At 39.7% G+C, this 23,219-nt stretch overlaps 1 protein-coding gene across 1 annotated transcript; it reads right to left on the bottom strand.

Annotated features, from left to right (window-relative positions):
* Nucleotides 1-8,835: 8,835 nt before the first annotated feature.
* Nucleotides 8,836-23,084, bottom strand: BHMT2 (betaine--homocysteine S-methyltransferase 2). Its single transcript, XM_065875433.1, has 8 exons — nt 23,043-23,084; nt 19,231-19,363; nt 17,294-17,385; nt 16,111-16,302; nt 14,717-14,864; nt 13,457-13,639; nt 12,967-13,195; nt 8,836-9,783 (listed from the first exon to the last, which is right to left on the bottom strand). Exons 1-8 carry the CDS (start codon nt 23,073-23,075, stop codon nt 9,702-9,704), a joined length of 1,092 nt encoding a protein of 363 aa, XP_065731505.1. The 5' UTR covers nt 23,076-23,084; the 3' UTR covers nt 8,836-9,701.
* Nucleotides 23,085-23,219: the final 135 nt, after the last annotated feature.

The following is a 23,219-nucleotide window of genomic DNA, read 5'->3' as shown; positions in this document are numbered from 1 at the left end:
TTAGTGACCTGGGAAGATCACACATATCTTTATTGGAGCCTTTATTGGACTTGAACATGTGTCTCTACTCTTTACCTAATCTCCTTTTTTCACTATCTCACCCCATTCTCTAACATTTGGTCACATCAACATAAACAGTAGTTTGTCCTATGGCAATTAATACTGTGTAGCCAAAGAACCAAACAAGAAAATTTTAACTGGTTCTTTGGATGACCCAGCCTCTCACTGCCATCCCCGTTAGCCCTCCTCTCCCACTATCCAGCAGGGATGCTTATAGAGATACAGAATATACCTGGGTGCCTTCAGTTACATTAATTAGCGAATTCATTAATTAAATTTACACCATCATATCTTGCTTAAAATGTTCTTTTCTGTTCCTTAAAGTGTTTTTAAGAATCAGAACGTTTTCCAAAGGCTATTTATTTACTTTAACAACTGACAACTGGTGGGTTTTTCTACCACATTTTAAAGAAGAGACTAATTATATGGAGCAAGCTTCCATGCTCTCCAAATTAATCCCAAAGCACTGATGCTAATAGATTCAGGCCACTGCCTAGTATGGCGCTTGACACAAAGTAGGCCTCCAATAAATATTTGTCAAATAAATGTTGTAATGCTACAACGAAAGGAGAGGATTTGTAGGGAAAGCCGATTCCATTGTTTGATTTAGTAGGGAAAAAGGAGCAGTTATGTTCCACAGGATAGCCTCTGCGGAAATTGATTTTATTGGTCTCATTCTTCATGTCTGAGGCTTTGGGATACAGCATCCTTGGGAGGAAGCAGGAATAAATCTCTTCAGAAGAATACAGCAAGCGCAAGCAGCCTTTCTGTCTGGATGTTGAAGAGAGCCAAGATTTGGGCCCTCTTGATCAAAGCAACTTGGGCCCTTTTGATCAAAGCAACTTCCTCACTGTATTATGGGAGGCTATGAAAAAGGATTCTTCAAGAAACAATAAAACTATTTGGCTTTTCAACATAATATCATTTCAACAATGACGCTTGAGTAAATCACTGAACTTTCCTGGGCCTCAGCTTCCTCTCAGCAAACAACAATAGAGTTGAACCAGAAGAGCTATTCTCCTTGGGCTCTAAAATGCTATATTTCTATTTTAGTATTCCATTTGAAAGAAAATCTGGAAAAATAAATTGAGCAGGTCCAAGAGTTATATGTAAATACTCTATTTTAAATCAGGTCCTCACAGTCGTTAAAGTTTACGGAAAGCTTAAATAGAATTTCCCCCTCTTTCTGGTTTTTATTTCAGTCATTATCTCTAACTTGTAATTTCAGTTTATAACCTCAGTTACACATTCAATATGATATATATCTCATCCATATGATTAGATTCTAATGTGAGAGTATCATAAGAATATTTCTAGTCAACTGAATATTTGATTTCTCTTGGTTAATGTGGTCCTGTTGTCTGGCTGCCTACCAATCTTTGAATATCCTTCCTATGTTTAGGGGGATTTTCCCATTTTAGGAGTCTTGCCTTCCCAAGGTAGAATTCCCAAAATTCACTTTCCCAGCTTTCCTGATAGCTATGACGCAGCAGGCCTGTGACTGAGGCCCTCCTAATCACGTACACCAACTTGAGAGTCTGAGTGAGACGCAGTGGATATGACGAAGCAGGCATCAAGTGGACCCCTATTCTGGAATGGGTGTGGCCACGGCAGCAGTGATGGAAGGGGTGGTCTTTATATCTGGTGTCGGCAGTGGCATCACCATGGATTAGTTTGAATGTTGTTTAATCAGATCAGGCTGACTCTGGCCCTCCTGGAGTTTCTTTGAACTTCTGCATAATCTTTAATAAACCCTTTCCTGTTTAAACTTGGTGGAGTGGGTTCTGTTGCTGGCAAACAAGAACATTGATAGAATTTATTTTCAAAGGAATCTCTTATGTGTCCGGGACCTAAGTATTTACTTTCCAAGACAAAAAAATAATCTTCAACTTATCTGTTCTTAAACTCAATTTTTGTTAGTCCATAAAATAATATGACTGATGCTTTAGTAACAGTTATTTTTTTATTCAGCAAATCTTGTGCTCAGGGCTGAAAAGGATACGGTGATTAGTAAGTCACAAGCCCTGTCTCTGAAAGCTCACATCTGTTTCAAAGCTGAGCATCTATTGCTGGATGACTTAATAATTATAATAATGTTTAACATGAATGAGTACTTACCCTGCTCCAGGCACATGTTGTAACTCATTGAATTGTCCCAACAACTCTAAGAGTAGGTATAGTCCTTATTCCTACAGATGAGGAAAACAAGGAGCTTCCCCATGCTAAGTCACTTGTTCAAGGCCACATAGCCAGTGAGCAGTAGAGCCGAGATTCGGACTCAGGTGGTCTGGCCCCAGACCACACATTCTTAACACCATTCCATGGCAGTAAGTTTGCACTGCTCTGAGTTTCCATTTAGATAACACCATGTTTGAAACTGCTTCCTTCTCATTATAAAAGGAAAGAGTAAGGACCCCTCCCTCTGGCCTTTTTTTTTTTTTTTTTTTAAAGATAAAACTGAGCCCCCAAATGGACCATAACATTTCCCTCAGTTTCCCTGGGCACAGCTGAGAGAAACCAGAACTTTCAAAAAGACAATTTAAATCCTGCACCTCTCTTTCCTTGCTCTGACCTCTTTGTGGCTTATTCTCAACACAACAGTCAAAGTAATCCTGTCCTCTCTTGATTCAAAACCCTCCAGTGTCCTCTCATATGAATCAGAGTAAAAGCCAAAATCCTTGTTAAGGTTGCCAAGTCCTGACAACAAAGGTTCCCTACTTTCCAGATCTCAGCTCCTGTCACTCTCTCCTCTCTCACTGTGTCCCCAGCAACCCTGACTCCTTGGCTGTTCCTCGAAAACGTGGGGCAAGCTGGCTGCCTCGGGCTTTGACCTTTCTGGACTTCTCTTCTCCAAGATATCCATGTGTTACTGTCCTTACCTCCTCCAAGTTTTTTCTTGAAAATAACCTTTTTAGTAAGGGCCCTCTCTACCTAATATTTCAACTCCACCTCACTGAAGTAGGTTCTAGGATGACCAACTTTGGCCTAGGAGAGAGGGGTTTCCCAGGACACAGGACTTTCAGTGCTAAAACTGGGTTTGTCCCAGACCAACCAGTCCACTTGATCACCCTGTGTAGTCCCAGAACAGTGCCTGGCTCATAACAGCCTTAATAAATATTTCTGGAAGAGAATGAATGAATGAACGAACAAGTAGGTAAGAGAAATAAGCACTCTTAGAGGGGAGTGTCGGCGGGTGTTTATTGCCCCTGAGATCAGAACATATAGGTCTATCTGTTCATCATAGCAACTTGTAAGGTTTCTTCAGCATGGAATGAAGCCCAACTTTCATGAATAGGGAACCAATATTTCTTAATCTCCTAATCAGAAAAGTATGATTTATCATTTTGCTGTTGCTGAAAGTAGTTTGGAATAATGTGTTCCACACTCATCTTCTCAAGAAACAGTTAGAATGGCCATGTTGGCTTTACGTTTTCTTAGACTTCAAAGTGGTTTCCATATTTTAAACGGCAATGATGCATTTTTGAACGTGTGTTTTTTTCCATTGCTAATGACCCTGAGTGCCAACTCCCTCCTCTACCTTAACTCTTCCTCCGTCTACTCCAGCCAGGACCTTCCTGGGGTTGCCCCCGAGCCATTCTGCTTGCATAGCATGCCCTTCCGATTCCTGATGCCCCCTATTTTCCTCACACCAGTCTCCCCAACTTCAGCTTTTTCAGACGAACACAATCTGATGCTGGTCTGTCATACGACAGGTACTTGTTCTTCAAAATATTTTTGGCAAGAGAATTCAACCAGGCAGCATAAGTCAGTGGCTTATTCGTCTTTGCATCCCTTGACCCTAGCTTGGTTTGTACATTCATTCATTCACTCAACCAACACATCTTTTTTGAGTTCTGTAATGTGCCAGGTAATGGGAATACATCAATTAACCAGATATTTTCTCTGACCCCTCTAGTAGGGCACAGGCAAATAAACAGGAATGATCAAGGGAGTATTAAAACTACATTGTACTTATTCATGATAAACGTAGGGTATTTTGGAAGCACATGGGAGGGGTGCAGTAACTACCAGAGTTCAAGCACTAGGAAAATGTTATTTGAATAACAAATGGACGAGTGAGTGACTGAGTGAATAAATGAATGAATGAGTGAGTATAATTGGTATGAGAGCACAGAATCTCCATGGTTTGTAGTCACCATCACATGGAAAGATGTTTCTCCAGCTTCACTATTTTGAAGAGGCCAGCTCATATGAGTCCCTATGATGAAAAATATAACTTTTACTTCCCCCTTTCTCCTCTTCTCCTTTCTCTTCTGACCAAATAGCAGGAATGAAATGAAATGTGAGCGCCAGCAGTGCCATAGTCAGCATGTTCCATCTACTTTGCTCAAAACTCTAATAAAATAACTCTGATGTCAGGCAAAATTGCACCCTTCTGAAACTCTTCAGCATTTTCATTATTGATTAGACAAAATATCTACTCGACCTCAAGGCGGCTGGCTGTACAGCCAAAATGGGTTGCTTAACTTTGCTTACAATTTTGCTTAAGGGTATCAAATCGTGGCTGTGTTCATTGTGAAACAGGAATTGTTTTTCCAACTGAACTTCGCCTCTTGGTTTCAGCACATCTCTTCGATCCCTCGTGATGGTTTCCATGCCCGCAATTTGCCGGTCTGCGTTGCTGTTTCTACACACAGCACTGCAGGGTTTATCAGAGGACCATCTACTGTTCCTGGAAACTCCCTAGTAAACATCTGCTATGGAACTGGAAAGAGCTAGTTCAAACCAGTTTTTCTTAGTTTCACTGATCATTTTTGACCTTTTTCTTAATTTCTCTATACCAAATCAGAACCTATAGGAGTTTTGCTTTTTAAGAAAACCCTCAGTTTTATATGTTAAAATAGTTAAAGTGAATTATAAATAGTAAATTAACATTTTAGTATGCATTAAAAATTCTTACCTCTAAAAAGTAAGGACAAAATTAATTCTGATTCCTTAATACCAAGTCCATATTAAATTTTTCATAATTTGTACCCAAGAGGCCTTTTACAGTAGGTTTGTCAAAACTAGGATCCAATACGAGGATCCAATACGAGACCATGAGTTGCATTGGTTTGTTTTATACACGTGAGCACTTCCAATACACGGATCTGTGGAATGGACCAGGCCAGCAGCTATCCTATAGCATATATGATTCACCTGATTGTTTCCTTGTGGAATTATTTACCTTGTTCCTACATCACCTGTATTTCCTCTAAATTGGAAGTGAAATCCAAAGGCTTGATTAGATTCCACTCAGGCACCTTTGGCTGGTACATCATTGCTGATATAGTGTTTCTCATTCTGTATCACAACAGGAAACTCATGAAATCTGATTTTCCCTCTTGCAATCAGAAATCTTGATATAAATGTTAAAATTATAAAAATTTAAAAATTTTTATTTCATTGACACATTTAGACACTAAGAAAGGTATCAGAGAAAACGAAGTCTTCCTTCTACACCATAATTTCTACACCATACTTTCAATCACTAGTCTTCCTTTCATAAGAGGGAAGCATTCCTCCCAGAAATATTCTACACACGCATGATGGGAGCATACTTTCATTTAGAACTTGTCTGGGAGGTCCTTCCTCTTCAGTACATGTTGAGCTCAGGTATTCTGTTTCTTTTTTAATTAAAAAAAATTTTATTGAAATATAGTTGATATACAATGTTGTATTAGTTTCAGGTGTACAGCAAAGTGTTTCAGTTATACATATATATATATATTTTCAGATTCTTTTCCATTATAGGTTATTACAAGATATTGAATATAGTTCTCTGTGCCAAACAGTAGGTCCTTGTTCTTTATTTTATATTGTAGTGTGTTAATATCTACTGTTAATCCCAAACTCCTAATTTTCCCTCCCCCACTTCCCCTTTGGTACCATAAGTTTGTTTTCTATATCTGTGAGTCTATTTCTGCTTTGTAAATAAGTTCATTTGTATCATTTTTTTTTCGATTCCACATATAAGCAATAGCATATGATATCATAGCATGTATTCCTTTTAATGGCTCCATGGGTTATCATCCTGTACACGTTCCATAAATCACTTAACTAGTATTTCACTGATGGATATTTTGGCAGTGTCCAGACTTATGCTTTTGCACAAATATGAAAATAAGTGTAGGCTACATTCCTAGAAATGACATTGCTCCTCCAAGGGTGTGTGAATTCTAAATTTGGATAGGAATGGCCAAATTGCTTTCCAAATAGCTTGTACAAGTTTACACTTCTACAAAAAGCATATGTACAATAGTGACTTTTCCTTTACACTCTCAACAACACAAGATATTATCTTTTTTTTTGTTTTTGTTAATGATAGGTAAAAAAAGTATCTTCTTGTTTTCACATGCATTTACCTAATTTTGAATGTGTTGCATATCTTTTCCTATATTTAATAGGTTAAGGAAATCTATTTTCTGATTTATAGGTTAGGGAAAATCTCCCTTGGTATTTCAAATGTATGTAAATATTTGTAGCAGGATACTAGCACTCAGATTGCTTTAATCTGTAAATTATTATTATGCATAATAATAATTTACAGATTAAAAGGAAAGAATAAATTATTATTCTTTCTGCCTCTTTTTCCTGCCCTGGAAAGATAAAGAGCAAATATTGTCCCTACCTCCAATAAGGGTGCCTTTAGGAAAGTGGACCTCATTTCTCCATTCCTTTTGGTCTAATACCGTGTTATATCAACAGAGCAAGAGGGAAAGAGGTTTTTCAGAAAACTTAAAAGGTGTGGGGCATTGTGGGTAGTGGGGAAGAGACAGTATGAGCTGCATGTGGGCCACAGGAGCTGAGAATTGATCCCCAGACGTTTCTGAAGAAGGGAGAGGACCTGCTGCCTGGGAAGGAAAGAGTCAATTGGGCCTGTGGTTCCTTAAGTACCACATTAAGGAATAATGTATCAGTGCTCAGAAGCTGCCTGAACTCCCTGTCAGTGCCTGCAGACTCACTACCCAGCACCTCACATCATCTCTACCAGGTGCCCTGTGCTTCCTGTGGCACCTGACTCACAGCATCATATCCCACAGTGAAAGAGTGATGGTCAAGCAAGGGTGATGATGCTAGTACTGACCCCAAGGCTTTGCTTGGTCCCTAGCTGGGTACATCTCCCTCTCAAAACACCTGTAAGCCCAAGAAAACGGTGTGGAGTTCTGAAGGCCAATCACATAGGAGAGCCCTCCTCACAACATCTACATAGGTGGGAGGATGGTTGAACTAAGACAACTTAAGACCCCTTTACTGGAATAGTGGTTACTAACCCTCGTTACACATCATTCCCATTTGACTTTGTTTAGAGTATTTTGGGTTTTGTGCACACATTTAATTTTATATGGTGAAATTTATGTTTCTTTTTTTCTTTTATGGTTTTCTCTTATGGACTTATGTTTAAAACTTTGATCAACCTTGAACTTGTTCTAAGAGATCCAACTTTTTCTTCCTAGGTTACTGACCAAATGTCCAACATTATTAAACAATCAAGCTTTCCTCACTAACCTGAAATACTCCTTTATCAATCCAGCTTTCCCTTACTGACCTGAAATAATACCCTCTTTATCATACATTAACATTTATATATATACATATATGTTCCACTGAACTTTTTCTTAATACAAGTATCCAGTGGCTTTAATTACTATGTTATATATATATATATATATATATATATATATATATATATATATATATATATATATTGCCAGTGGTTATCTGACAAGGCCACACCTTCCTCACTATCTCTCTTTATCTAATTTTCTCATAACCCCTAGAATATACCCTCCGTCCCCATGTGCACTTGAGGTTTGCATGTCTATTTCCCCTCAATACTCATGATTTTTTCCCCTTGGGATTATATTACATTTATTAATCAATTTAGAACAACTTTGTATCTTAAAATATTGTCTTTCTCTTTATGAGCATGTGTGTAGATTTATTCGTCTTACTTTGCATCCTCAACTTTCCTTCAACAGCTCTTACACAGGTTTTGTAATATTATTCCTAGATATTTAATCATTTTGCTGAAAAAATAAAATAGATCTTTATTTCCACTATACTTTCAAAATCATTGTCAAGTGTATATAGAGAAGCAATGACTTTTGTATATAAAATTTTTAACCAGTTACTTTACTGAATTCTCCTGTTGTTTGTAAGAGCTTTCCAGATGATCTTCTTGAGATTTCTAGCTATATAACCATTTCATCTACATAAAATATAATTTTCACTTTTCCATTATTCTTAATTATCTAAATGTATTTTCTAGTCTTGTCAGACCAAGGCAATAACAGTGGAGGACTGAGCATACTTTTCTCACTTTATTTTGGGGCATAATTATTAAATTGGAGTTAGAACCAAATAGTTTGAAATACTTTTCCCCAATATGTTTTTATTATTATCTATAATAAAATGTGATCCATTACTATATAAATTTTGAATCTTTCAATCTAGGAAATCTATTTTTTAAGGACTTTATTTGTTACCTGTTTGTCTCTTGGAAGTTTTATCAACTTCCATCTCATCAACATTCTATTCTGAGCATTGCACTTACTAACCCAAAATGAAACCTGTGTGTTTCATAAATGTAGGTTGGCTTTTGTCATATATGTATATATATGATAGAGAGGAGAGAGCGAGAGAGGGAGAGAGAAGCAAGAGCCTGGAACATAATAAGTAATAAATGCTTGTTGTTATTACTATTCCAAAGAATGTCCATAAAATTTAAAGTATTCAAACACTTTTATAAAAGGTAAATTATTTTTAATTTTATTGTTACAAATTGATACATTGTTTTGAAAAATAGAAATTGGCATGTAGCAAATAGCTCAAATATAAGTCAAGAAAATATTAGACCAAGATAGATTTGAACTCTAACTTTTCAAAAGGTCTTCCAAAACTGTTTATCTATTTTTATTTATTTTAAACAATTAAAATAAGTATCTCATTGAGCATCTATTAGTATGCCTGGCACAATGATAAATACTTTAAGGAAAAATATAAGAAGCCTATCACATTGTCCTTGTCCATAGTTTATAATCTAGCTGTTTGTGATTATATAGACACATTTTTAAAATTCTGGGACCTAACACCTTTAAGTAAAATCATCTCTGAAAGTAATCACTTTAGAAGGTTATATGATTATTTCAAAAAGTCCTAAAACATTTTTTGCATCTTTTCCTTTGGGATTGTCTTTGGGGTCATTATACAAATCATTTAAGAAAGGCAGACTCGTTACTTTCATTTTAGTTTAGAATGCTGCTCTATCCTCCTTCTGTACCTAGTTTAGTCTCTGTAATTAATCACTGGGTTTGTTGCTCACAGACTTCATTATTTTAAGATCTCAAATTCACCCTAAAAGACAAGTTTCACTATTCTTGATTCCCTTCAAAAGCGCGTCCTGCAGCATTACTCGACAAGCCTTTCACATCAGCTTTGCACCTCCCCCAGCATCCCGCTCGGAGCTTAAGCACAGCAGGAATGCAATACGCATCCTATGTTGAATTGACAGCACATTAGCTGTTCAGCAGCTGGAGACATCAGGGTGGCCTGAGGATAGAGGCGAGGAAGGGTTCCAGATGGGGCTTGAGGGGGATTCCTTTCCATTCTGCTATTTCAGTGTTTTCTTTCATTACTCCTTAGGCGTCTGGCTTTGACAATGAAGGACAGAAAGGTCTGCCTGAAGCCGGCAGCAGATTTTCCCAATACTCCCTTCTAGCCCTGTGTTTTTAAAAATATATAGTTAGTCGATTAAAAGATTCATGTCTATTTTATAAGTCCAATACTTTATATATATATTGGCTAAATACTCATAAGTTTGGTGGATGATCAGGCTAAAGTAGAATTTCAGTTTCAACATACAGACAGAAAAACTATGCCCATATCCATTAATTCCAGGAGTCTTTCTACATTTCTATCCTCAATAACAATCACTGGGTTTCATACCACCTTTCAGAAAAAGACAACATGTTCGAATTCTACATGTTTTTGTGAATTATATTCATTTGGAAATTTCTAGCAGGGTCCTTCTAGCTCTACTCAATATTTTAACATAATGACAAGTATATGAAACCAGTTTTAAACATAATGAGACAAAGTATAATTCTTCAAAAAGTAACCAAAAACAGAATACAAATTAATTTGTCAGTATTTGTGCCTTGTTTTTAGACAAAGAAAGAACACAAAGGTTCCTGGTCACAGACCTTTTTGTTAAATGTATTTTTATAGCTTTCTCCATTTTACCTATGAAACAATGAATAAACCAATATTTTTGGATGATGAAAATGTCAGAAATCTGGGGTGTCTACAGGTTTCTGGGTAATCACAAATTTTTGTGAACATCAGTATGTTTGGGAGTACAAGGAATGTCTGGCTTTATTCTATAGAATAATGTTTTATTTGAAATTGCTAATGAATTTTAAGGATCCCTAGACAGTGTTTATTTAAAAAAAGCCATTTCTCACTTATCTGAACTATTTTAATCATCATCAAAGTACACTTTCCTCACCTTTTAATTATATTTCTTTTTTTTAAGTAATTTTATTTAATTAGTTAACTTATTTTTTGGCTGCGTTGGGTCTTCGTTGCTGTGTGCGGGCTTTCTCTAGTTGCGGTGAGCGGGGGCTACACTTCGTTGCGGTGCACAGGCTTCTCATTGTGGTGGCTTCTCTTGTTGTACAGCACAGGCTCTAGGTGCGCAGGCTCAGTAGTTGCAGCACATGGGCCCTAGAGCGCGTGGGCTCAGTAGTTGTGGTGCACGGGCTTAGCTGCTCTGCGGCATGTGGGATCTTCCCAGTCCAGGGATCAAACCTGTGTTCCCTGCGTTGGCAGGAGGATTCTTAACCACCATGCCACTAGGGAAGTCCCTATATTTCTATTTAGTACTTTTTTTCCTAAGCATGAGACCTATAAAAAAAATCTTCCTGGATAAATATCCATACCTCCCAGAAGAAATGTTTGCCTAAATGATTTCTTGCCTACTTCTACAATCTAAATTAATTTACATTAGGAACATTGTCCTAAATGTTCAAAAATGAAGACTGTTCTAAATTCTACTGAAATGGATAAAGAAGTACAAAATGGATTAAAGACATAACAGCTCTGATTAGAGAAGAGCAGAAATTGTGGTTAGTTTCTAAAAGATGGAAAAGATTGACAGATGAGACAGAGAGAGAGAGAGAATGATTCAAAACAGAACAGTAATTCAAGGAGCCCCCAGAAAAATATCTTCAATAATAAAGTAATTGTAACAAACAGTATAATTTAGATATTGGAAGACCTTAGAGAAGGTGAAGGTCTATTATTCTTCTTTCAACAATAAAAAAGAGTTAATTAGAAACTCCTATAAAACCAAACATTGTACAAAGAAAATCCAACTATGAAACAAATTAAAGTATGGCCTGAGTTTGGACTATGGATGAAATCTAAGAGGAGAGAATCAATTTGACCTTGATGCTTGGAACGTTCTCAAGGGGCTCAGGTTTTGTAAAATAGGTTTATTTCTCTTTCTCTTGGTTCTGTAGTGAATAATGTTTAGAAAATAGTGATCAGGGTACCAGGATATTAGATTGGAAATTTTATTGGTGGCACAAGATACGATAGATATCAGGTATTAAAGCAAGACAGACACTCTGCAGAAGTTTCAAAGTAGTTGCCTAAGAGCCAGTCAGATGACTCACTTGACTCTACACTGGAAAATCTAGATCACAGAGACCAACAGGTCAGCTATTTTGTGAGTGAAGATAGTGTGGTTAAATTGGGATCAGACCACACTCTCAGTGTGTCTCCTTAAAGGAAAGATGAAAAGTCTTCTAGCCAGTTTTGAGCCTAATAGGAGAGAGGGAGCCAGCCTGGGCATATTTAAAATCAGGCTCAAGAGAAACACCAGGAAGGAAAATGAGACTCCCCCAAATAGTGTATATCTATAGTGACCTGCTGAGAAAGTTGGGATCTGAGGGCAAAGCAGAGAAAAATTTTCAGAGAAAAATGCAACGCCTGTGGCATGAGAAATACAGACAAAAGTTTCCAGTGGCAGCCTCTGAAGAACTGTAAATACACTCATGAGGGTCTGCCAGGCCCAGAGAATGTGGTCTTCCTAATAGGGTGTCAATTAAGCAATACAAGTTTACTCCCTTTTCCACCTGCTCTCTTCTCTCTTTGAATCTGAAGAGGTCAGAAACCATGATCAGCAATATGGGAAGGGAAGGTTGGAAGCATAAGACAGAGAAAGAGAAAGATCAGACGGGCCTTCCCTGGTTTCCTGAATATTGAAACTGGAAAAAACGAGGTTTTCAGTTTGAAACATGTTCCAAGTCTTGATTTCACATGGAATTGAACACTTAATTACTGAATTGCCACTGTGTTTGCTTATACTGTGTTTGGTTATAAACCTTGATGATGTAAAAGTAGTTGTATACCTTAAAGAAACCAAGAGGTAGATGAGGGAGGAAAAGTAGAGGGAAATGGAGGAAGGCAATTCTTATTTTACAGAGAGTGGAATCAAGAGATACTGCCTCATATTGAGGGATTAAAAAACAAGTAGTTAAATATGAAATTCAAACTTGTAAAGATCGCCAGCAGAACAAGCAAAAATGTAATAAGTCAAATTTGTGAAAAGGAGATCAGGGCAAGGGAGAAGATGATGTGATTTAAATCCCTCAGCTTTCATAAAGGGTAATTACCACTTAAAATTGATAAAACAAGAAATAGAGAAATAAGACTTCAAAACATAAATGGCAAACAGGTTACCCCTGGAAGGGGATGGGTGTCAGAAATGGGCGGCTTTTACCTTTCATTTTGTATACTTCTACACTTTTGAATTTGTATTACCATGTGCATGCATAAAGCTAACAATAAATAAAATGAGATTACAGGAGAACAGTAAGTTAATTTAAAAATTCCTACCTGGCTCTAATCCAGGGTTTGGTGTGCGTGTTGAGACCACTTCCCCAGCTGCCATGTTTGTCAGAAGACGGAGGCAAAAATCCCCTTTCCGGGGCCAGCTCCTCTGCAATTGCCCTGATGTGGTAGGGCTCAAATCCACAGCACCCACCTATGTACCTGACCCCCAGGTTGTAGGCCTCTCTGGCATATTTTTGAATATCCCATCTGGTTGCAACTCTGGGCTCCAGTGCTGTAATACAATAGTTATGGCACTTCTGTTACCATCTCTATATTCAAACAATTGATGCTCAAGGGGTATTTTCTTTTTTCAATGAAGAAACTATAAATTTTAGAGTGTGAATTCCTCAGATAGCTAATTTTTGGTTAACACTGAAAGTCTTTGTCTTATACAGTCTCGTATCGTAAGTCTGTACTGTAGTTGTTCATTATAGCCATTTCCGTTTTGTCACAACAAGAAACCACAAGGTCTCTAATATGTGCCTGAGCTTACCGAAGGGATATTCAGGGAGATCCACAAACCCTCCTTTGCCACAGTCGGGCATGTGGAACCCCAGGGGCTGCACCATCAAGTGTGCTTTCAGCCCTGCAGCCCATAGGCCTTCCTTCATGAGTCTCATTGTCTTCAGGCTGGTGCAGGGCCCAAATCGGCAGTTCACACCAACGATTGAAGCCCCTATGCAAAGAAATACATTTATTTACTTGTTTCAAAATTTATTTACTTGTTTATTTTTTAAAATTGAAGTATAGTTGATTTACAATGTTGCGTTAGTTTCAGATGTACAGTCAAGTGATTCAGTTATACATATATACTTTTTCAGATAATTTTTCATTATAGGTTATTACAAGATGTTGAGTATAGTTCCCTGTGCTATACAGTAGGTCGTTGTTGTTTATCTATTTTTTATATATAGGAGTGTGTATCTTTTAATCCCAAACTCCTAATTTTCCCCTCCCCCCTCCCTGTTTCCCTTTGGGAACCATAAGTTTGTTTTCTGTGTCTGTGAGTCTATTTCTGTTTGGTAAATAAGTTCATTTGTATCATTTTATTAGATTCCACATATAAGTGATATGATATTTGTCTTTGTCTGACTTCGTTTCTATACACTAACAACAAAACATCAGAAAAAGAAATTAAGGAAACAATTGCATTTACCATTGCATCAAAAAGAATAAAATACCTAGGAATAAACCCACCTAAGGAGGCAAAGGACCTGTACTCCAAAAACTATAAGACACCGATGAAAGAAATTGAAGACAACACGAACAGATGGAAAGATATACAGTGTTCTTGGATTGCAAGAATCAATATTTTTAAATGACCATACTACCCAAGGCAATCTATAGATTCAGTGCAATCCCTACCAAATTACCAATGGCATTTTTCAGAGAACTAGAACAAATAATTTTAAAATTTGTATGAAAACACAAAAGACCCTGAATAGCCAAAACAATCTTGAGAAAGAGGAACAGAGCTGAAGGAATCTTGCTCCCTGACTTCAGACTATACCACAAAGCTACAGTCATAAAAACAGTATGGTACTGGCACAAAAACAGACACAAATATCTTTATTTTCTTTTTTAATAGGTGGAAGGTATCTTAGAAATTAGCTGTCCCCCTCCACCTCTTAAGTTTTACAGATAAAGAGATAGATTCCGATTAATGTTTTTATTTCTGAACTGCTCTCCCAATGTTAAGAAACATTTCATAAACAATAACTGAACTGCTTATCATATCATGGGTCCACATTACCTGCCTTCACCAGCTTCACAGCACATTCTCCAGGTGTTATACCATGCATGTCTCCCTCTGGGCCTATGCACATGGTGGCTGCCACGGGTTTTCTGGCTTCTTTTAAGACTTCCACAGCCCACACAGCTTCTTCAGCATGTTCAAAATACTAAGAGAAATTTCATGTTCTTCTATTGGTCCAAATATAAAGCAGATTTTGAGTGGTAGACCGCAAATGTTACAAAAACAGTTATAAAAATTACCAAATATATGTGATAAAATGTGCTAAGAAATGTGTCTCTATCAGACTGACTACAGAATACTTTTCTGAGTAAATATTTTAATTCCTTTAACAATAACATATAGGTTTTCATTCAGATATCATACTAAAAAAAGGTTTTAAAGTAACTGAGTATTTAAAATCATACTTTTGAAGGAACAAAAGTTTTGCTAATAAATTTTGGACTCATTTTTTATGGAACTTGGGTGATCTCTGCAGAATAATTGTTTATCATGCTTTACAATTCAAAATACTTTTATATTCACTTCTAGTTCGATATTCTAAAGTGCTCCATAAAGTAAGAAGGGAAATATGATTAGTTCCCCAGATGAGAACATCGAGGCATAGAGAAGGGAGATGTAGCTACTGAGTGTCTTTGCCAATGGTAGACAGGACACCTTGTCTGGTAAACCCAGGCCATTTGCAGGGGTGCTTCCCAGGAAACCCCATAAGTGCCACAATTGAAAAGCTGAACTTAATTTAAGTAAGTGGAGAAAAGCTAGCAGAAATCTCCCTGTTTCTTCCTTTTTGACTTAGATTCTGCAGAAGCAGTGTGTGAGGAATGGCAGAGAAAGTCAAAAGAGAGGTTCTTAAAAAACAAACTTGTGTTCTCATCCATCTGGAGAACATATAGGGCAGAGTTTGTGTTCATTTCTGTAGATTATTTTTTCCTGGTGGGTTAGCCAGGCTTGGGTAGCCCTAAGCCTTGGGAAGGTTGACGTAGCAAGGTTTTCAGTAAGTTCAGTAGGGCGATTGGGGAACTAGCAGTTGGGAGGCTATTGTCCTTGTTGGGGGTGAAGAGCTGGGTTGAGGCCTTGACTCTAGATGGTAGCAATCATGATGGGAAATAGGGAGATGGGAGAAAGAGGATATTCTGGGCCTTCATATCCAGTCAGTGACAACGCTTATTGATTCTAACTTCAAAATATTGCTCAGATGTTATAGCTTTAGTGAAAGCAGAGAGATGGGAGTGAGCAAGGCAGGGATGGAGGAGAGCAAGGAAACTACTACTTGGCACTAAGTGTTAATGGTGAGGCCTGAGCAGCCGCCTACCCTCTAGGCTTTACTCCCGGACAGCCTCTATCCTCCCCTCCCACAGCCCCTTCCAGCCCTGCCCCTTTAATGTTAGGCTTACCTCTGCAATCAGGAAGTCCACATTTTTCCTGGTAAAAACCTCTAGCTGTTGTCGAAAAAGTTTTTTAATTCTAGCTTCATCCTTGTGGTGTTTGTACAATGATGTCTGACAGATCCCCCCTGCTACCAAAGCATCACCTTTGTTGGCTACTTCTCTGGCAAGGTCACAGGCAGCGGTGTTTACAGCTTCCCACTGAGGTTAGACAGCAAGAGTACACATGGTGAGCCTGGCATTTTAAAGGTGAGCTATAATAGATATCAAAGGGGGCAATGAGCACAAGTCACTGGTTTAAAATGCAATTTGAGAAGACCGGCAGAGTTGGGTATCATCTCTACTCCCAGTGAGCTTGTATGTTCATATTGTACTTACCACACTGGATTTTAGTAAATGCTCATTTGTTTGTCTCCCATACTTGACTGTGAGCCACTTCAGAATAGTGTCTTTGCCTTTGTATCATCTTTGTATCTAGCATAGAGAATGGACTATAACAGGTACTCAATAAATGTTGGTTGGTTGAATGAATAAATGGGCATTAACGTTGACAAGTATTAATACTTTATATTTGCAGAATATCTCACAATACTTCCACATCCTTACCCACTTTTCTCAACAACCCTATGCATGTAAGTAAGCATCAGTTATCTCCATTTGGCAGAGTAAACCAGTTCTCCATGTCTTTAAGTGTCTAACACAAAGTCACACAACCAATAGGTGGCAAAGTTGGGTATAAAACCCAATTCTCCTCATTCCTAGGCTAGTGCTGTGTTCCCTAGGACCGCCCTGTCTCAACATGGACAAGTCAGAAGAGAAGGATGTGAAATGAGAAGGTAACAAGAGCATCTATAAAGTGTTCTTTCCTTACAAAAACATATCACAGAAGGATGGTCATGCCCTTCTAATGGCATATTTTCTCCCAGTCCTACCGCCTCCCCTAGATAAAGAGACAGAAAATGCTTATTTATTTAGTACCTATATGTTTACATCATGATTAATTACTGGATAGATATTTTATGTGGAGGAAAAAAAATTTTATTATTTTTTAAAAAATATTTTATTATTTTTTGTAATAAAGTGTAGTAACACATCAGGTCAATTCCATGGATTCCCATCAAGAGGTTATTTTTATTATAGATGATCCCTCTCCCCACCCCTCCCCACTCCCACCTGCCCCATTATCGTTTACCTGACTTTCCATTTTGTCCTCACTGGCAGAAAAGGTGAAAGTCTGCATGACATTTGATCCCGCTCTCAAGAATTCCATGTGAAGCTGACGAACTACAAAGGAGTTGTTTTTTCCATTGAAATTAAAAAAGTAAAAATCACAGAAGCTATCATTTTCAGTGGCAGCTCATCCACTCACATCTCTTTCAATCATACACAATTTCAAACCTGGTACTTATAAAGAAATTCAGATTCAGGTCAGCAGAATTTAGGGGCAAGGCAGAGCCCATACCAAATGGGGGCTGTTTAGAATAGCCTCATGTTGACCTGCCAGTGGGCCCCATGGCCTGGTGCAGTCACATGCAGACACTAAGGCCCAGTTGGCCAACTGTCCCTTGGTCTCTTGGTCTAGAGAGGGTTTATTCATTTGCCAGTGTCATGAAGGATGTAGCTCGTCTACTTACAGTCAGCACTGGGGGGGAGGCCCTCAAAGCAGGATGAGGGAATTCTCACAGTGGGCAGAATGCATATGGGTGGCGCCCCTATCAAGTGTATTCAATAGCAAGCAGCTGGGGAAACGCAGTCAGGGAGTTTTCCTTGGCCCATCAGAAACTCCTTCCTCTCTCTCCCTTCATCTCCTCCCCAACTCAGTCTTTATCCTTGCTATTTCAACACTTTCTTCCTGGTTGAGCAAAGAAGATTTTCTAAAATTAAGAATGAGTTCTTCTTGGGTCAGATGAAATCTTCCTGCTAACACCAGAAAGACAAAACTCTGTCCTACCATATAACTCTGGGTGTCTGATGAAACAGTAATCATGGCCATTGGGTACTTATATGGGCATTTCATGTGGGTCAGTTCACAAGTCCTCACAGCCAGTCCATGTCATGCCCCCATGTGACAGATGAAGAAACTGATCCTCAGAGGTCAAATGACTTGTTCAAGGTCACTCAGCTGGTCAGTAGAAGGACCTAGACATGACCCCATGTTTGTCTGACACACTGTGTATATATGAATAAAATCAGAGTGAATCAAAAGTTCCATTCCCAACTTGTATCCCGTTTCACCCATATCTTCTTTGGCTTTATTTCCCACTTTCATTTAGAACAGCAAATTTATATTTGCTATATATATCTATATTTGCAAATCTATATTTGCTATTTGTCTATATTCTGTTAAGCTGGTGGTTACCATTAATCGTCCCTACCAAATGTACTGTTTTAATATCGTATGCAAATTAGCCAGAAGGATGAATCTGAAGCAATAACAGTTTTACTATGTTAAGGAAACTCTTGAATATACAAGGTAAGTATTCATGGAACAAATATTGGTATGTATATTTTAGCACTCCCTGAATATGAAGATGCAAGTGTGTGTGTGTGTGTTTGTGTGTGTGTGTGTGTGTGTGTGTGTGTGTAGAGGAGGGAGGGAAGGAGAGAGAAGCCCTTTCTTCAGCTCGTGTACTGCCACTGTCTCCACATCTTGGCAGTTTGGGCAAGTGAAACAGTCCCTAGAAAATGCTCACGGAACTTCCCTGGTGGTGCAGTGGTTAAGAATCCATCTGCCAATGCAGGGGTCACAGGTTCAATCCCTGGTCTGGGAAGATCCCACAGGCCGAGGAGCAACGAAGCCCATGAGCCACAACTACTGAGCCCACGAGCCACAACTACTGAGCCTGCATGCCACAACTACTGAAGCCTGTGCGCCTAGAGCCCGTGCTCTGCAACAAGAGAAGCCACCACAATGAGAAGCCCGCGTACCACAACAAAGAGTAGCCCCCGCTCACCGCAACTAGAGAAAGCCCGCACACAGCAATGAAGACCCAGTGCAGACAAAAATAACTAAAATAAATAAATTTATTTTAAAAAGAAAGAAAATGCTCGCTTTTATTTATCTTCTCTCAGTCAGATTTAAGCAAAATGTCACCCAGATAAACACTCAGGGGTGATGCTGGCACCGACCTGCATTTGGATGTTCTACTACGGCTTCTGAAGTCCAGAGCCCGGCCTTCACGTAGCCCCTCTTCTCCAGAGTTATGAGAAAGCTGCCGTCTCCAACCACAACCTCCCCACTATCCAGACGTTCCAAAATGCCCTGAAGAAGAGAAAGAAAAATCACCTCAGACCCCTCTTTTTTTTTTTTCCTAAAAGCAGTCTCTAATTTTAGGAAAGGTGGTACAATGCTCTCACAGCTCCAGTTCTGTTGAAATCATCCGAGCCTAATAGTATTTCAGAAAGATTGAGAATACTCTATTATTGGACAATCCAGGTACTTGTTTTGTGCAAAGTTCTGTGACTATTTTTTCTCAAATACAATTTAATCTGAGTCAAATTGTAGTTAAAGTGCTGATGCCACAATGGTTATTTTGGTTTTTCAAGATGTTTGTGGCAGACACTGCTAGCCACCTAATGTGCATTTTTTTTCTCCTCTTCTTTGCTAATATATTTTGTTTGGGGAGACAATGTCCCCAACTTAAAAAAAAAAAATCCTCAGGCTCCTTTGCTGAGTGGGGTGGCCATGTGACACAGTGGTGGCCAATGGGAAATAAGTGAAAGTCTGCTGAAGATTTCTAGAAAAGTTTTGCTTTCCTGATACAGATGCCCACTCCCTTCCCTCTTGTCCCTTTTTCTCTGTCCTGTCTGGAATGTCAGCTTAAGCCCTGGAGGTATAGCCATCATCTTGCAGCCATGCCACTGAAAGCCACACGCAGGCTGATACCCGCAGCCTGGTGTCTTAATGACATCTTGGAGTAGCTGCAGACGCCGTGGACGGTGACCGTCCGCTAGACCTCTCGTTAGGTGAGAAAAATAAACCTCTTTTGTGTGTGAACCACTGGACATAATCCTATTGGACACAACATTTTATAATTATACCCTACATTTTCCAGCATGTTCACGGACACGTTATCATTTGGTACTCTTAACAACTTTGGGAGCCAGGCAAGGCGGATAGTTTTTATTCCCACTTTATAGATGAGGAAACTGAGGTTCAGAGAGGCTAAGTGAATTGCTCAAGATCATAGAGCTCAGTAAGTGAAAAAGCAGACATCAGACCTTCTAAATTCCTAACCTAGTCTCTATTTACCACCTTTCGAGTCAGCCCACCCATAATCTGAATATAAGGTTGCATCCAGAGCAGTTATCCAAAGCTATGGTTTCCATTGTCTACAAAGTGCTTCTCCAGATACCTGAATGGCTCGCCCTCTGATTTTCTTCAGGTCTTTGGTCAAGTGTCATTTTTTCAGAAAGAACTTCCCTGCGATTTATAAAAACTGCAAACACCCCCATGGGGATCCCTATCCCTCTTGTATAGACTGCATTCGTTGAAGATACAGCCTTTTGTTGAAAATACCAGCCAGTTCCTCTCAGCCCTGCCTACAGCTGGACACAGAGCAGTGCATGAATGGGGGAGGAAAGGTTCCCACTGCCCCTTCTAACCAGTCATATCTGCAGCCCAGGAAGGTACATTGGAAGTGGTTGCCCTGAGGCTAAGTACCAGGCCACTATCTCTACCACATCTCCATTTTCCTGTGGAGGGAAGTGGAATGGAGCCCAGCTCTGTTAACCAGAGCTGTAAGATGCTTGAGGCTCTGTCACCTCATACAGCACCTAACAAAGAGTAGGCCCTTAATAAAATATGCCAAGAGTTAGCAGACAGACAGGACTGTTTTGAAAATGGCACAAACCTCACATATGCTATAAACTTGGTCCTGACAAGGAGGAAAGAGATGATACTCTTTAATAGAAAATTAGCTAGGATTTTAAGAAAATGACAGTGCAAATTTTGACTGTTGCCTTCATGATAGCAAGTAAATGTAAGGCATTTTGGTCTGTTATCTAGATGTTTGTCCAACATTTAAAATTTTGCCAGTTTTCTAAACAGCCATTAGCAAAATAACTAAACTATCAATATTTGAATTCAGAGCATCTTTTAGCCCCTCCTTCACCGCTAGACTTACCACCTCAGTTAACTGCTACACCTGTATGATCTAAAGCCAGCTCTAGAATGACAGGACTGTGTAAAATAAAGAGCACTGGAAATTATTCGCAGTATATTTATATTTTCATTCCATCTTCCCTTTCAGTGTGGCAGTGACTCTGCCTTGGATCTGATGGTGATCTCTGAGAGGCGTTTATGCCCTCTTTTTGCAATTAACAGTATCTAGACCTCTTGGATTTAAGATCTGGCTTCAGGGCACCTCTATTCATACACAGAGGAGTAGACCAACTTCACCCTATGGCAGGAAGCTGCCAGAGGTCCATCTGCCTGAACTTGCCACCAGGACTGCTCTTTTGGATTAAAGAAGCAATTGGAGGTGTCCTCTGTAGCAGTTAAATGAATTCTTAAAATGCACCTGTTAGCTGAGCAGAGAGGTGAGGTTAGCTCTGCCCCACTAACGTCTTAACTCCCAGGTACACATTAACATGGATTCTCATATGATAATCTTGGTGTTGCAAAGAGCAGAGGCCAGGAAAAATAGAACAGGGAGAGCATATTTTTAAAAAACCTTAAAAAAAAATGAACTGTAAAAGTGAACATAGTATTAGAGAAAGTTCAGAGAAAGAAGTCAACACAATGTTCTTTGCTTCTTTTTTTTTCTGTCATGCTCATTTGCCTCAATGCCCATGTTTTACCTTTATAATCAGAAAAACATAACCAGAATATGTTTTTTTGTTAAGTTTTTTAAACGTATATTCCACATCTTATGGAACTACTACCATTACTGTGTCCTTCCTTGCAGCGTGTGTATAAATATTTTTATGTAGTTGGGATCAGTCTGTGATATATCTCCTTTTGTAACTTAACATTGCAAAGCACTTTGCCTGTTCCCATACTTAGCTTTTTAATTGGCTGCCTAATAACTTATTAAATGGATGCACTTTATTTACGGAGCCCACTATTGCAGGGCATCTTGGTTGTTCCTATCTTTTTAGTATTACTAAGTAAAACGGTGGTGCACATCCCCCCTTCCTTCCCCACCCTCTCTTCTGAATTAGGGAGCACAGATGGGTTGCCTCGAGGAGTCTGGAGATGTCCCGCGTCCAAGTTCATGCCCTTTTCCTAATTTTGTTTTGTCACGCCTTCTCCCCACCACACACACATCCAGCGTAAAAATGGGAGAACAGGGCGACAGCTAGCGAGCAGATCGGGAAAGGGGAGCCCAGAGACTCGGACTACGGAGTGAGATGAGGCGGAGGCCCCACCCCTGGCTCCGCGAACCCCACCCTCCATCCCCGCCGCGGGTCTAGGGGTGTCCATGCCCGGGACCGGTTTCAGGCCAGTCCGAGGCTTGGGAGACCAGGCAACGGCCCTTCCCAAACACACGAGGGGCACGAGCACTGGGGCCATTGAGTCGAAGAGCTGTAGGTGCGGGCGGGCGGAGGGCAGGAAATGTGAGCGCGGCCTGAGTCCGATGGCTGGACTTCAAACCCCTGCTCCACCTGGACTAGATCGGTGACCCTGAGCTAGGGTCTCGGACTCTGAGCCTACAGTTTCCTCACCTGTAAAATGGGAATAAACGTGAAGAGGAGATAATTTGCATGAAGCACTCGCGCAGTGCAGGGCAGCGAGTCAAGGCTCCATAAATGCTACCCAATATTGTTATCTCATCCTGACACCTAGGCACTACAGTCGTCCGAGCGACTCGCGAGCGGGTAAACCGAGGCTCAGAGCCGTCCAGGTGCCTCGCCCAGACCGCAGAGCTTGATTAGGGGCTGAGGTGAAGCCCCGCGGCCAGGAGGGCTGAGTACCTCCCGGTTTCCCCGAAACTCACCTTCTTGGCTCCGGGGCTTCCGGCCATCGCCATCGCGCAGCGGCTGTGGCGGGCGCTGAGTGGCGGGCAGCTCACGGAGCCAGAAGCCCGCCCCTCGCCGGGGGGAGGGTCCCACCGCCTCCCACCTCCCCTGATGTCTGCTGGCTTGGGAGTAGGTACCTGCGCCCTCGCCCTATG

Source organism: Phocoena phocoena, chromosome 3 (genome assembly GCF_963924675.1).
Source record: "Phocoena phocoena chromosome 3, mPhoPho1.1, whole genome shotgun sequence".
NCBI classification, from domain to species: Eukaryota; Metazoa; Chordata; class Mammalia; order Artiodactyla; family Phocoenidae; genus Phocoena; species Phocoena phocoena.
This window is presented reverse-complemented; position numbering and strand designations above follow the sequence as displayed.

Coding starts and splice junctions, on each gene's coding strand:
- BHMT2 (XM_065875433.1), bottom strand. CDS start 23,075: ATGGCGATGGCCGGAAGCCCCGGAGCCAAGAAG. Junction 19,364..23,042: donor GAAGCCCCGGAGCCAAGAAG/GTGAGTTTCGGG, acceptor TCTCTTCTTCAG/GGCATTTTGGAACGTCTGGA. Junction 13,196..13,456: donor TCTCCCTGAATATCCCTTCG/GTAAGCTCAGGC, acceptor ATTGTATTACAG/CACTGGAGCCCAGAGTTGCA.